The sequence below is a fragment of the Ranitomeya imitator genome, chromosome 1 (genome assembly GCF_032444005.1).
Source record: "Ranitomeya imitator isolate aRanImi1 chromosome 1, aRanImi1.pri, whole genome shotgun sequence".
NCBI classification, from domain to species: Eukaryota; Metazoa; Chordata; class Amphibia; order Anura; family Dendrobatidae; genus Ranitomeya; species Ranitomeya imitator.
In genome coordinates, this window is record NC_091282.1 from 526,737,063 (window position 1) to 526,753,272 (window position 16,210).

General features: G+C 41.3%; 1 protein-coding gene across 1 annotated transcript in view; it reads right to left on the minus strand.

The window, feature by feature from the left end:
• The window catches only part of SUSD1 (sushi domain containing 1), a 466,537-nt gene that overhangs the window by 87,165 nt on the left and 363,162 nt on the right, over positions 1–16,210 (minus strand). The window contains exons 19-20 of the mRNA XM_069767010.1: positions 12,496–12,586; positions 6,658–6,904 (exon numbers count right to left, since the gene is read on the minus strand). Of these exons, the coding sequence (XP_069623111.1) occupies positions 6,658–6,904; positions 12,496–12,586 (338 nt within the window). The remainder of the gene's footprint in view (positions 1–6,657; positions 6,905–12,495; positions 12,587–16,210) is intronic.

Consider the following 16,210-nt stretch of genomic DNA (forward strand, 5'->3'; position numbering starts at 1 on the left):
GCCAGGTATTGATGCGAGAAACTCGTGCGAGTTCCAAGAAAAAAAAGTCTTCCTATTTGTATAACAAGTCAAATATATCAAGGAAGAAAATGGTATAAATGCATATTTGTAAACCTGATTTAAATTAACAGTGAAGTAACATCCATAACTACCTGGATATTTGACAAGTATTGCAATGGATGGATATAGATGGATAGACCAGCAGCAGAATCAATAGGTAGATAGACATGCTTTCTAGTCTGTACATTGCAAATTCATGCCAAATATTGTACAAAGCAGTTAGAACGACAAGGAATGAAGTAGAATTAAGTGTATCTCCTATACCCTCCATTATAAAACTAGCATGTGCTTTGCTTGTGCCTTGATGTGCATCAAAAGACATGTGGCCAATATTTTCAGTTAACAGTTAATATACTAAGAAATGTAGAGCAAAGGCATAAATAAGAGGCAAAGCTTTTATCTTCCATGCCTAACTAGTGTATATGGATAGATATCAGTTTATATACAGTGCAATAAAAATGTACATTTTTAGTCCCTCCAGCCACCAAAAAAAACTAATGTTGAGCTGAAGGGATTTGCCCACTGAATAAATTTATTACCAATCCACAAAATGAAATACAGTGCCTTGCGAAAGTATTCGGCTCCCTGGAACTTTTCGACCTTTTCCCACATATCATGCTTCAAACATAAAGATACCAAAAGTAAATTTTTGGTGAAGAATCAACAAGTGGAACACAATTCTGAAGTTGAACGAAAATTATTGGTTATTTTACATTTTTGTGGAAATTCAAAAACTGGAAAGTGGGGCGTGCAATATTATTCGGCCCCTTTACTTTCAATGCAGCAAACTCTCCAGAAGTTCATTGTGGATCTCTGAATGATCCAATGTTGTCCTAAATGCCTAATGATGATAAATATAATCCACCTGTGTGTAATCAAGTCTCTGTATAAATGCACCTGCTCTGTGATAGTCTCAGGGTTCTGTTTGAAGCACAGAGAGCTTCATGAAGACCAAGGAATACAACAGGCAGGTCCGTGATATTGTGGTGGAGAAATTTAAAGCCGAATTTGGATACAAAATGATTTCCAAAACTTTAAACATCCCAAGGAGCACTGCGCAAGTGATCATATTGAAATGGAAGGAGTATCATACCACTGCAAATCTACCAAGGCCCGGCAGTCCCTCTAAACTTTCATCTCAAACAAGGAGAAGACTGATCAGAGGCCCATGATCACTCTGGATGAACTGCAGAGATCTATGGCTGAGGTGGAACAGTCTGTCCATAGGACAACAATCAGTCGTACACTGCACAAATCTGGCCTTTATGGAAGAGTGGCAAGAAGAAAGCCATTTCTCAAAGATATCCATAAAAAGTGTCATTTAAAGTTTGCAACAAGCCACCTGGGAGACACACCAAACATGTGGAAGAAGGTGCTCTGGTCAGATGAAACCAAAATCGAACTTTTTGGCAACAATACCAAACGATACGTTTGGCGTAAAGGCAACACAGCTCATTATTATTATTATTATTATTATTTATTTATGTAGCACCATTAATTCCATGGTGCTGTACATGAAAAAGGGTTTACATACAGAGTTACTGTATATATATCTTTTACAGTAAACAAGTTTACAGTGACAGTCTGGTACAGAGGGGAGAGGACCCTGTCCTTGCGGACTCATCACTCTGAACACACCATCCTCACAGTCAAACGTGGTGGCAGCATCATGGATTGTGCCTGCTTTTCTTCAGCAGGGACAGGGAAGATGGTTAAAATTGATGGGAAGATGGATGGAGCCAAATACAGGACCATTCTTGAAGAAAACCTGTTGGAGTCTGCAAAAGACCTGAGATTGGGACAGAGATTTGTCTTCCAACAAGACAATGATCTCAAACATAAAGCAAAATCTACAATGGAATGGTTCACAAATAAACTTATCCAGGTGTCAGAATGGCCAAGTCAAATTCCAGACCTCAATCCAATCGAGAATCTGTTGAAAGAGCTGAAAACTGCTGTTCACAAACGATCTCCATCAAACCTCACTGAGCTCGAGCTGTTTGCCAAGGAAGAATGGGCAAGAATTTCAGTCTCTCGATGTACAAAACTGATAAAGACATACCCCAAGTGACTTGCAGCTGTAATCGCAGCAAAAGGTGGAGCAACAAAGTATTAAGTTAAAGGGGCCGAATAATATTGCACGCCCCACTTTTCAGCTTTTGAATTTCCACAAAAAATTAAAATAACCAATAAATTTCATTCAACTTCACAATTGTGTTCCACTTGTTGTTGATTTTTCACCAAAAATTTACATTTGGTATCTTTATGTCTGAAGCATGATATGTAGGAAAAGGTTGAAAAGTTCCAGTGAGCCGAATACTTTCGCAAGGCACTGTATGCAATTGCTGCCTTAGAGGTCAACAATGGGATGTTTAGCAATCACCTAGTAGGGGTTGAGAGCTTGATTATAGTTACGTGTCACTTTCTAGGCTGTGTGTTGCTGTTTCAATAAAATCAGTGTTTATCATTATGAGTTTATTACTACAGGACTAGGTGTCTCATACCTCCTGGTTCAATTGTAAGAGGAAGCGATGGTACCCCTGAAGAGTGACTGCATGATGTGGCAATACTGAGGACAAACTGCCATCTACTGGCCAGACAAAGCCATGTGGAACCAATCATCATTGGAAGAATTGCAGGGTAACAGTTCAACTGCAGGGCCAGGTTAGGTGCATTGGATGACGGTGTTCCCGGATATTAAAGCCCTGTGCACAAAACCTCAAGAGGCTTTAGTGTCAAGAGAGCACAAGGTGTAGACGTGCACAGGAGAAGACGCAGCAGGAACCATATGCCATGATGGTGCTGGACGCTTGTAGATTGGATCTAGTAGTCTGATCCAGAGCCCTGAGGATGCCGGTCAAGACCCACGTATTCGATCTATGCTGGTCAAGGCTCAGAGTCCAGACTGCGCTGGTCAAGGCCAGAATCCCAGACATCTTCACCAGTCAAGATAAAAAACCCTGACAATACCAGTCAAGATCTAGAGCCCAACCCTCTTTTTCCCACGATCTGGGATACAGCCATCTTCTGCCAAGCAACCCTTGAGGAGACACTGCCCGGAAGAATTCGCCTGCAGTGGTGGAAGGAAGGCGCGAGTGGGCCAGTTTGTCTCTTCCAGCAATAATGCACGGTTCAAGAGTCGGCCTGGATTAGTACAATAGGTGGGGTGGGGACCGGTTCGTACACAGAAAGCTCAACATTCCTTAACAGACTTTGTAAGAAGGACTTGCGGCCTAGCGGAAAAACCCGGTGATCCCCACTAGGGCCATTGCTGCGGGAGTAGCTAATGTTGTAAGGCTAAGTGCACACCTTGTGGATTTAGATGCGGATCCGCGTTTTTGGAATTGCATCAAATCTGCAGTGTAGTGCACAAGCAATGTTAGTCAATCTGAAATTGACATTTGGTGTGCACATGCTGCGGAAAAAAACATGCGGAATCGCAGCTTTTTTTTTTCCTGCAGCATGTCAATTCTTTTTGGGCATCTGCAGCGTTTCTGCACCCATAGACTTCCATTGTGTCAGGCACATCTGCAGCAAAACTGCAGGTTTAAAAAAGATCTGCTGATTTGCTGCGAATGTCCCTGCGAGAAATGCTGCAGATTGGGAGGGGGAAAGTGTGTGGGCGGAGTGTGGGCAGAGACTGTGTGTGTGGGTGTTTGTGTGTGTCTGTGCGGTTGTGTGGGGCTGTGTGTGTGTGGAGAAGATGTGGGGGGCTGTGTGTGCAGGTGTTAGGGTGTATCTGTGTGAGTGTGCGTGGGGCTGTGGGGCTGTGTGTGTGTGTGGGTCTGTGTGTGCGGGTCTGTGTGTAGGCAGGCATCCTCTGATGGGACTACTAGTTCCATCTGGCTAAGCCTGCTACAGTGACAGGTAGCCGGATGATGGGGCAGCAGTGGTCACACTACACACATATACAGTACATACATATAGACATACAGTGCATATAACCTACAGTACATACTCACCAATCACCTAGTCCCCAAGGCCCTCGATCACCTGTAAAAAATGTAAAAATAATAAACCAACAGTATACACCCTGATCCGATGTAATCCATTTAATAACGAGTGTCCCACGACGATCTCCCTTGGAGAGCTGTCACATTGGCAGATGCGAATGCTCTCCAAGGGCTCCGGGATACAATGACTGAAGGTATCCTTCCGAACTGTATCCCTCCGCTGCTGTGAGTACAGTATAGTTCATACTGTCACTTGCGGCACTGCTGCATGGGAAAATTCTCACACAGCAGTGCCGTAAAGTGAGATACCATTGAACCCTCAGTGATAACACTGCAGGAGCCATTGTCTCCTGTCAGTGTGTCACTGGAGACCTATAGAGTGGTCACATCTCCTGATGTGACAGCTCTATAGGGGAGATCATCATGGGACAATCGCTATAAATTGGACTGCTGCGGACCAGGGAGTATACTGTTGGTTTATTATTTTTTATTTTTTGCAGGTGATCGATGGCTTCGGGGAATTAGGCGTGGTTGTAAGTATGGTGAAATTAAGAATATTAAAATACTTTTTTCTGGCTGTGTCTCTAAATCTTTCACAACTAAAGGATTAGTAAGGAATAGGTGTCTTATTGACGCCTTTCCATTACTAACTGGGCTTAATGTCACCTTACAATTTAAGGTGACATTAGCCCCTTATTACCCCATATGCCACTGCTACAGGGCAGTGGAAGAGAGAGGCTACTGGAATTAGTGCATCTTACAGATGTGCCATTTCTGGGGTGGCTGGGAGCTGGTATTTGTAGCTCAGGGGGGGGGGGCAATATCCATGGCCCCTCTCTAGGCTATGAATATCAGCCCGCAGCTGTTTGCATAGCCTTTTCTGGCTAAAAAATTATAGAGGGACCCCATGTCATATTTTTTTGGGGTCCCCCTATTTTAATAGCCAGTAAAGGCTAAATATACAGCTGCGGGCTGAGATTCATAGCCTGGGAAGCTCCATGGGTATTAACCCCTTCCCAGGCTAGAAACATCGGCCCCCAGCCATCGGCTTTCCCTCTCTGGTGCAGAAAATTGTGCGGGAGCCCACGCCATTTTTCCCCTTTTTTTAAATTAAAAATATTGCGTGCAGATTTTGTGTGCATGTGTCTATATTTAACTATTTATGTACCATTTTATTAGGTTCATTACTAAACATTTGCCTTGGTATTTATTTATTATCTATTATCTCTCTATTTTCTATCTCCTATCTATCTATTATTTATCTTTTTGTTATCTATCTATCTATCTATCTATCTATCTATCTATCTATCTATCTATCTATCTATCTATCTATCTGTCTATATCTTTATTTAGGTTACAAAAACACAGACAAATCCGCATGAAAAAATGCATGAAAATCAGCACAAAAAAAGAATCAAAAACGCATCAAAATCGTGCGGATTTGTACCTGCGTTTTCTGCAGATTCTGTGCAGAAAATTCTGCAGACAAATCTGCAACGTGTGCACATACCCTAAGAAGGACACACGTATAATCCCTGAGAGATGTTTCCATTCTTCAAATTGTATTCTGAAATCTATTGTATGTTTACTGCTTTTTGCACTGTTTCGTGACCACTGAGAATTCCCTGCATATCTGGAGGAAGTAAATAGTTCATTGCATGCTCCTGCCTTGTGTTTTCTGTGCATTGCATTCGGTCACCTTCATTACACAAGCAAGCCACCACTGCTAATTAGTAACTTTCTCTCAATTTACAGCGTAAATAGAAAGTTGCCAATCAGTGATATGGCTGGTTATACAGGGCTTTTCATTTAAAGCCATGCTAGATTTGCAGCCGAGAAAACAGGGATTGTATCAAAATAACAGCATGCAGCCCAACAAGTGACACATCACTGGAATAAGGATCTCAGCCCTTTCATCATGCTGCTCTCAAATTACATAGCAAAAACCTGATGACAGATTCCCTTTAATAAACAGACCTGCTACAGCTATTAAGGCTGTTATTGCTTTAAAAGTCCATACAACAGATTTAAGACCTGCTCTGAAAGTTTCCCCACCCAGTAATACCTCAAGGATTTTAAGGGACCATCCCAATCTGGACGCCTAAAATTATTATTTTAATTTAAGGTGGTGGTCAAACACGCATATTTGAAATCGACATTTTCATTCATAAAACTCATTTGCATTGTCATTCATGCACCAGTGTATCCGTGTTTTACATCCATGTCACATCTGTATTTATACATGTGTCATTTTAAAATGGATATGATCACATACAGTTTCCTATGTTAATAATGGCAATGCATCAGTAAAAATCGAATGCGATATGGAAGTTTCATATTTTCTGTATTCATAGTTTCGAAAGGAAACCTGTAATCCCATCAGTCAGTGTACTGGCCGATGTCCAGAACACATCCATGTAATATTCTCATTTGAATTGGCCCTAAGTATTTTAAAATCATTTATACATAGATTTTATAAGTAAGTACACCAGCTTCATCAAATCTAAGAAATCTATTCAATATTTTATATATTTTGTATTGTATAATTTGGTGACAGACGCATGATAACTAGCATACAATTATTATATGATAAACTCTAAACTACATATTGGAAGAAGATAATCCTATTTTACATTGGACTTACCTTTGTTATAGTTCGTAGTATTATGCAGTAATCCTTCCCTCTCTCTAGAGGAGCATTGTAGAATTCTCCATAATATTGTCTGTCTCCCACAGAAAATTCCAGGTGGTCCGAAACATCTCCAGGAAAAAACTCAGCGGTGACATATCCTTGGGTCTTTGATACATTATTAAAGTAAGTGACAGCTTCCAAAGACTCACAGGTGAACGAGCACCCTCGGACCAACTGGATTACAAATACCTGGTAGGAACTGAAATTGGCAAATATTGGATAAAGTCGTAAAATTAACTGGCTTTTCATTGTACACGTTACCAGCAGGTATTGAATATGATTGATTTTTACCAGTATTAACGCAATTACATTATTTTAGGCTATGCACAGAATGTTACAAAGAAAGCTGTTGATCACTAAATAGTGTATGGAGGGGGATGGCTTTTGAAACTGACCTATTTGTATAGGGCTTGATGGTCTTTATACCACTGAATATTCATGGTCACGCAATAAAAAAATACGCTATTGTGCTCAGTATCCCCTATTCTAATATCCTTAGAGGCCTTATTAGTGATTAATTACCCCAACTCTCAAGTATTCCAGAATCAACTGATTGCTGTGGGTCTGAATGCTGTAACACATGGCATTTTGGTATTTTTTTGGCCATACATATTTCCCATAGAGCAGCCACAATTGCAACAAAACAACAAAAAAATCATGGAAATATAACTTTTTGTAGAAATTAATGGGCATCTAGGTACTCTAATACTCTGACTTCGGCCGGATTCACACTTCCCGATATTTCCGGTACCGGATAAAGCAGTACCAGAGATATCGGTGTCCATTTGTCCATGTGTGTACTATGTGCGGCACACATGTGGAAACATTGTGCCACCTGTGTGCCGCATCAGTAGCACACGGACAGCTGCCGGGGAAGTAGCGCTATTGTAAGCGCTGTTTCCCGGCAGCTAGTGCTGAACGCAGCTTTCATTCATTCTTCCCTGCTCTGCCGGCGAGCAGCTTTTGTACGCATGGTGATACCGCATGTGTTCATTGAACACATGCGGAATCACCGCATCCTATACATAGACTATGTAATTTTTCTTGCGGAGACGCTCAGTAAATAGACATACTGCAGTCTATAAAGACGTGCCGCATATACGTATACGCAGGTCTGCCCCCTGCATCTTTGAACACAGTGGAGATGAGATTTAATTAAATCCCCTCCACTATGCTGTAACATCTGGCCGCTGCGGATTGGATGCTGTAGCTGTACGCAGCATCCAATCCACAGTTTTTCCTGACCGTGGAAACATACTCTTTATCAATCAAGAGCCTCTAACTCCTACAAACCCACTCATCAAGACCGGCATACAAAATCACTAGTCTTGATGAATCAGGACCTAAGTATCTTTTTGCTCAGGAAAACATCACTAGCTCAAAGAAGAATCCTTTCTAATTCATCCAGGCATAGATATTATTTGTTTTGTTTTTTTTTCTAACGGTGCTTTACTGACAACATAACACTATTGCTGGAGACAGAAACTTATGCACTATTAAACAGTAGTAAATAGTAGTTGTTGCAATATATGCAAAAATTAACATCATTCCAACACAAAGCCTACCCTACCTAGGCATTTCCCATAGTGTGGCACCATCCACCGAATCTAGGTTTGCCAAGTGCTCCTGTGGATCCTCACATCTGCTAGACCATTACTTTATATCCCTTCATGACATGCGCCGTACTAGTACTGTGCCTGTCATGTCCCTCCCTTTGATGTGGGCTCCGGCGCTAAGCCAAGATCTTTCAACATCTACTTTGAGCAGCTGACATGTGCCTCTAACAGCCGCGGGTTGAATTACGATCCACCCGGGGCTGTTAACTCGTTAAATGCCACTGACCACAGCATTTAATGTGATCGCACTGGAAGTGCGTCACTAATCCTGCCCATCGGTGACCCCTGCCACATGATTTCAGGGCACCGATGGGTCAGCATGACAACCAGGAGTTCCAGCAGACTTCTATGGTTGTCATTGCCAGATTGCTATGAGCGCCATCCAGTTTTCGGCCCTCATATCAAGTGAGCATTTCTACATACTGGCAATCTGATCATCGCCTGTGTGTAGCAGAGGCGATTAGGTTATCGCAGCTGCTAGTCTCCCATAGAAACTATTGAAGCATGCAAAAAGTTAAAAAAAAGTTTTTAAAACTCAAAATATAGAAGTTCAAATCACGCCCCATTTGCTCCATCTATATGTATAAAAACTAGTGTATGTGTGTATGTATGTGTGTATCGAAGATGATGTCATAATGGTTGCCATGGTGACAATGATGTCATAAAGGTTGCCATGGCGAAGATGATGTCATAATTGTTGCCATGGTGAAGATGATGTCATAATAGGTTGCAATGGTGACGGTTATGTCATAATGGTTGCCATGGCGACGATTATGTCATAATAGGTTGCAATGATGACGGTTATGTCATAATGGTTGCCATGGCGACGATGATGTCATAATAGGTTGCAATGTCATAATGGTTGCCATGGTGACGATGATTCAATATATGTATATCGACAATGATGTCATAAAGGTTGCCATGGTGAAGATGATGTCATAATGGTTGCCATTGTAAGTTTGGGAAAAACAGCCGCACTCAAAATATGGATTTTCAAATGCATATCAAGCAAACATTTATTGAGGTCACACAGTAAACATAAGGGTGTGGAGGTAACGTTTCGACCCCGTAATGGGTCTTTTTCAAACCTCGCTTAAGACAAAGTATGGGAAATTGAGAAGAAAAAAACGCAGTACGAAATAATCATATGAGGGCTCCTGAGAAGAGCAATACATTTTGAAGACAAGAATCCGGTAAGGCATGGGTAGGTCCCAATTGAAACTGCGGGTTTGGAGTTTCCTGGTTCCTGTGGTGCTGTGTCCATTATGGGGTCGAAACGTTACCTCGATACCCTTATGTTTTACTGTGGTGACCTCAATAAATGTTTGCTTGATATACATTTGAAAATCCATATTTTGAGTGCGGCTGTTTTTTCCCGAACTTACAATTTAATTGGATATATTCCAAGTTCAGCCTGCACCTGGTCCTAATTTTCAGAGTGCACACCATTATATGAAATATTAAACCAAATATTGGTTGCCATGGTGACAATTATGTCATCATGGTTGCCATGGCGATGATGATGTCATAATAGGTTGCAAAGGTGACGGTTGTGTCATAATGGTTGCCATGGTGCCGATGATTCAATATGTGTGTATCAACAATGATGTCAAAATGGTGGCCATGGTGATGATGATGTCATAAAGGTTGCCATGGCGACAATGATGTCATGATAGGTTGCCATGGTGATGATGATGTCATTATAGGTTGCAATGGTAACTGTTATGTCATAATGGTTGCCATGGTGATGTGATGAGATGTCATAGGTTGCCATGGCAACCATGATGTCAGAATGGTTACCATGGCGAAGATGATGTCATAATGGGAATATGGGCACGGGACTATGGGATGGAGGATGTGTGATGGGTATATGGGCATGGGACTATGGGATGGAGGATATGTATGATGGGTATATGGGCATGGGACTATAGGATGGAGGATATGTATGATGGGTTTATGGGCATGGGACTATGGGACGGAGGATGTGTGTGATGGGTATATGGGCATGGGACTATGGGATGGAGCATGTGTATGATGGGTATATGGGCATGGGATTATGGGCTGAGATTATGTGTGATGGGTATATGGGCACGGTACTATGAGATAGAGGATGTGTATGATGGGTATATGGGCTATGGGATAATCATTATAATTTATTATAACTAACTACAGTTAGTTACTATTCCTGGGCAACGCCAGGCTTTTCAGCTAGTTCAAAATAAAACAATAAAACAAATCTATACACATATTTCATATCGCTGCTTTCAGAATTGCCTGATCTATCAAGCTATAAAAAGAATTAATCTGATCGGTAAACAGCGTAGCGGAAAAAAGTAAACACACTAAAATTACGGTTTTTTTTGGTCGCCGCAACATTGAATTAAAATGCAACAACGGGCGATAAAAAGGTCATATCCACACAAAAATGGTACTGATAAAATCATCAGTTCAGCACACAAAACATAAGCCCTCATCCAGCCCCAGATCACGAAAAATGGAGATGCTTCGAGTCTCGGAAAATGCCACCATATATATATATTTTTTTTCAACAAACTTTGGATTTTTATTTCACCATTTAAATAAAATACAACCTATCCATGTTTGGTATCTATGAACGCGTAATGAACTGTAGAATCATAACGGCAGGTCAGTTTTAGCATTTGGTGAACAAGTTAAAAAATATCTAAAAAAAACTGTTGCGGAATTGCACTTTTTTGCAATTTCACCACGCTTGGAATTTTTTTCCCATTTTCGAGTACACAACATAGAAAAACCAATGGTGTCATTCAAAAGTACAACTCGTTTCACAAAAAACAAGCCCTCACATGGCAATATTGGCAAAAAAATAAAAAAGTTATGGCTCTGGGAAGGAGGGGAGCGAAAAACAAACGCAAAAAGTAAAAAGGGCTGTGGTGTGAAGGGATAAATGTAATTAGTACCAACCTCCCTTGGGTTGAAGACATATAAAACACAATCTATATTCCCCATTGCTTTTCTAAGTTCTGAGGACAAACAGACTCTGCATAGAGTTGGCAGCTCACAAGCCTGAAAACTTATCTTATGCGGCTGAGCCTCAACACAACTGGACATCGCTAGATTGTGCCTGTAGTTCAGAGCATCAGTCCACATGCTGTACAGAGTTTCCAGACAGTGAGCAAGGTGAGTAGTTTTCATTTTTTTCAGTTCTTGTGGGGGTTATGATACTGTATGTGGGCATCATCATGCTGTGGGGGGCATTATACTTTCTGGGGCAGCATATTGTGCATGTGGAGCAAGCATCCTACTCCATGTTTGGTGACTGTGGTGGGCCTCATGATGTGTGGAGGCCGTCATACTGTGTGGAAGAGGCTTTGGGCATTATACTGTGAGGGGGCAAATAAACTGCGTTGGGTGCATTATACTGTGTGGTGGGTTGTGGAGCAGAACTGTGGTGGAATCATTCAGTTTGTTGGGAGCTGTGGGGACCATAATGTGTGTAGTTGGCTTTGAAAGCCATGATACTTTGTATGCTGAGGTTCAAAGGACATCATACTGTGAGGGGGTCTATGGGGACCATCGTACTGTGTGAGGGTGTCATACTGTGTGTGGGAGGCAGTGATGGCCATCATGTTGAATGGAGATATCATACTGCATTGAGTTTGTGGGGGATTATACTGTGCAGGGGGTAATTTTGGGGACAACCTACTGCATTGGGTCTGTGGAGATAGTCACTGTGTTGTTTGCTTTATGGCATCATCCTCTGTTGGGGACATCATACTTTGCTGGGAGAACTGTGGGGTCATCTATGTATGTCGTGGGTACCGTAGGGCAGTTTGCATGGGGGATCTCACTGTGGCGGTATCATATTGTGTGTGGGAGGGCAATTTATTTGCATCAAACTTCGAAGCCATGGAGGGAGAATTGTAGTGGGTGAGAACATGAAGGTGTTTCAGGACGTGTACAGTTACTGTGCTCATAGCACAATACATTTCCCTTTTCCTGACTTTAAAAGCTGTGAGGTAGGCCCTTCTGAGACAAGCACCCATTTGCCTCAAAAAAATTTTTTAGGGGGCAATTAGGACTTTTAGTATGGGGCCCATGATTTCTATGTATTTCCCTGGTAAGGGAGATACAATGTTTAGTCCCATTGTGCAACAATTGAAGGTAGTTTCTGTAACATTGGAAGGACACTTACCTGATGGGTCCATTTCTATCTTTCCTTTGAAAACTAATTTTTGGCAACTGACTGTGAGCTGGCACAATTTTCAATTTAGGAAGTGGTGCATCTGAAAACGGATATACTAAGATTTATTCAAGGAAACAAGGACAAAGTAAAAACAAGTTCATAGCAGAATGAACTTTTTTGATACACACAAATACAAATGTATAGTTCATGTTTGTAGCACTGCATATAGATGTCCTCAAAGCTACGGTAACAATAGTTGTGGAGTTTTCAACATTTCATATGGTGATTGGCAAGCAGTTCCATGGAGTGCTGGAGGTCATGAACTTATAGGAGCATCTTTTTACAGCATTCACTCAAGGATCAGTTGTTCAGTGGAAATAAGTAATCACCTATCCATGTGATAACTTGTTGATCGTGGAAGTCCGACTGTTGGAATCCTCAACGATTGGCTGAACAGGTAAGGGAACTTTTATCCTCGATAGCATGCAGTGGCATTGTGCATGCTTGACCGCTGCTACATTTACTCCCTATAGAACTGCTGGGTGCTGGGCTCAGCTTTTTCCAGCAGTCCACATGGAGAATTAGTGGAGTGACGATCAGGCATGCATTCTGCTGATCTGTATGTGTTCCAGCAGTTGATCCCCCACCAATCAGATGCAGTGCCTTGCGAAAGTATTCGGCCAGCTGGAACTTTTCAACCTTTTCCCACATATCATGCTTCAAACATAAAGATACCAAATGTAAATTTTTGGTGAAGAATCAACAACAAGTTGAACACAGTTGTGAAGTTGAACAAAATTTATTGGTTATTTAAAATTTTTGTGGAAATTCAAAAATTGAAAAGTGGGGCGTGCAATATTATTCGGCCCCTTTAACTTGATACTTTGTTGCGCCATCTTTTGCTGCGATTACAGCTGCAAGTCGCTTGGGGTATGTCTCTATCAGTTTTGTACATCGAGAGACTGAAATTCTTGCCCATTCTTCCTTGGCAAACAGCTCGAGCTCAGTGAGGTTTGATGGAGATCGTTTGTGAACAGCAGTTTTCAGCTCTTTCCACAGATTCTCGATTGGATTGAGGTCTGGACTTTGACTTGGCCATTCTAAAACCTGGATAAGTTTATTTGTTAACCATTCCATTGTAGATTTTGCTTTATGTTTGGGATCTTTGTCTTGTTGGAAGACAAATCTCCGTCTTAGGTCTTTTGCAGACTCCAACAGGTTTTCTTCCAGAATGGTCCTGTATTTGGCTCCATCCATCTCCCCATCAATTCTAACCATCTTCCCTGTCCCTGCTGAAGAAAAGCAGGCCCAAACCATGATGCTGCCACCACCATGTTTGACAGTGGGGATGGTGTGTTCAGGGTGTTGAGCTGTGTTGCCTTTACGCCAAACATATCGTTTGGCATTGTTGCCAAAAAGTTCGATTTTGGTTTCATCTGACCAGAGCACCTTCTTCCACATGTTTGGTGTGTCTCCCAGGTGGCTTGTTGCAAACTTTAAATTACACTTTTTATGGATATCTTTGAGAAATGGCTTTCTTCTTGCCACTCTTCCATAAAGGCCAGATTTGTGCAGTGTACGACTGATTGTTGTCCTATGGACAGACTGTCCCACCTCAGCTGTAGGTCTCTGCAGTTCATCCAGAGTGATCATGGGCCTCTTGGCTGCATCTCTGATCAGTCTTCTCCTTGTTTGAGATGAAAGTTTAGAGGGACGGCTGGGTCTTGGTAGATTTCCAGTGGTATGATACTTCTTCCATTTCAATATGATCGCTTGCACAGTGCTCCTTGGGATGTTTAAAGTTTTGGAAATCACTTTGTATCCAAATCCGGCTTTAAACTTCTCCACAACAGTATCACGGACCTGCCTGTTGTGTTCCTTGGTCTTCATGATGCTCTCTGTGCTTCAAACAGAACCCTGAGACTATCACAGAGCAGGTGCATTTATATGGAGACTTGATTACACACAGGTGGATTATATTTATCATCATTAGGTATTTAGGACAACATTGGGTTATTCAGACATCCACGATGAACTTCTGGAGAGTTTGCGGCATTGAAAGTAAAGGAACCAAATAATATATTGCACGCCCCACTTTTCTGTTTTTGAATTTCCATGAAAATTTAAAATAACCAATAAATTTCGTTCAACTTCACAATTGTGTTCCACTTGTTGTTGATTCTTCACCAAAAATTTACATTTGGTATCTTTATGTTTGAAGCATGATATGTGGGAAAAGGTTTAAAAGTTCTAGGGAGCCGAATACTTTCACAAGGCACTGTTGGTGATAACTTATTTTAACCAGGCAACCATTTTAAACGTGTAACTTCACTATCTACCTTTCTATCATTTTTCTATTTCTGTCGTACTAAAGACTACCATGAACAGCACAGTTATCGTCTCCTAATGGGATGTCACAACTTCCACTGTATTAGTTACTTAAAAAAAATAAGAATCTGCATCATGGAAAAGCCCAATGAAGCTATAAAAAAACAAGCTTTTGTTATATTTGTTCATTGTGAGTATTTTTCCAGTATCATTTGAAAATTGGAGATTCTATTGTTTTCGCTCATACAGATTGTATTAATGCACAGCGCCATCTAGTGTACAATTACTTTCTGTACCATTTAAGACGGTCCACACATCGTGATAGCAATAAATAAACTTATGATATCATTTTAAAACTTTGACATCTCTAAACTCTCTTTAAGAAGTCAAGAATGCTTCTCATAACTAGTAATTGTATTTACTGAGCCACTTTATGAACATCCAAGGTTCCAATAAAGTTTTATCTTCTAGATCTCTTTCCTTTATAACAGCATGTTTATTACTTCACTGAATAAATTGATTTATTAATCTGAACTAACCAGTATATATTACATAACACCTGTCCATTAGACAAAAATAGACTAGGATAGCAAAATATAAAGTATATTTGCTTATCTCTCAGTTAAAGGGGTTGTCAACTACTAGGACAACCCCTTCTCAATCTGAATGTTTGTCCCCATTAAAATAATAAGACTTATACTCCCCTCTCATGCTATTGCCATTTCAGCTGTGTCGGCACTTGAGTTCAAGGGGCTCTCATATCGTGAGGTTATGTCAAGCATGGCCTGCACCCAATCAGCGCAGGCATTACTGTCCCCGCCTTTGCATGTATAAGTAATCAATAGGAAGTGACCGGTCAGTCGCAGCCCTGCCTTCCTCTTTTTTGTATATACACTGCTCAAAAAAATAAAGGGAACACTAAAATAACACAAACAATAAAACATAAAAATGATCAATGTAAAGCAAAATTAATATCCGACAAAGGTCTGGATTTGGAATGATACTCAAAATCAAAGTGGAAAATCAAATTACAGGTTGTTCCAACTTCAGTGGAAATGCCTCAAGACAAGGAAATGATGCTCAGTAGTGTGTGTGGCCACCAAGTGCCTGTATGACCTCTCTACAACGCCTGGGCATGCTTCTGATGAGGCGGCTCATGGTCTCCTAAGGAATCTCCTCCCAGACCTGGACTAAAGCATCCGCCAACTCCTGGACAGTCTGTGGTGCAATGTGACGCAGGTGACGGGGACGTTCAGGAAGGAAATGGAGGAGGCGCCCGGTGCACAGAGTCCTTGAGTGACGGCTGGGAGGCGTTTGTGTCAGGGGGGAAAAGACATGCCCCCCTGACAAACTGCAGGTAGGAAGAGCAAATTCTAAAAATGATTATTTCAGCGTT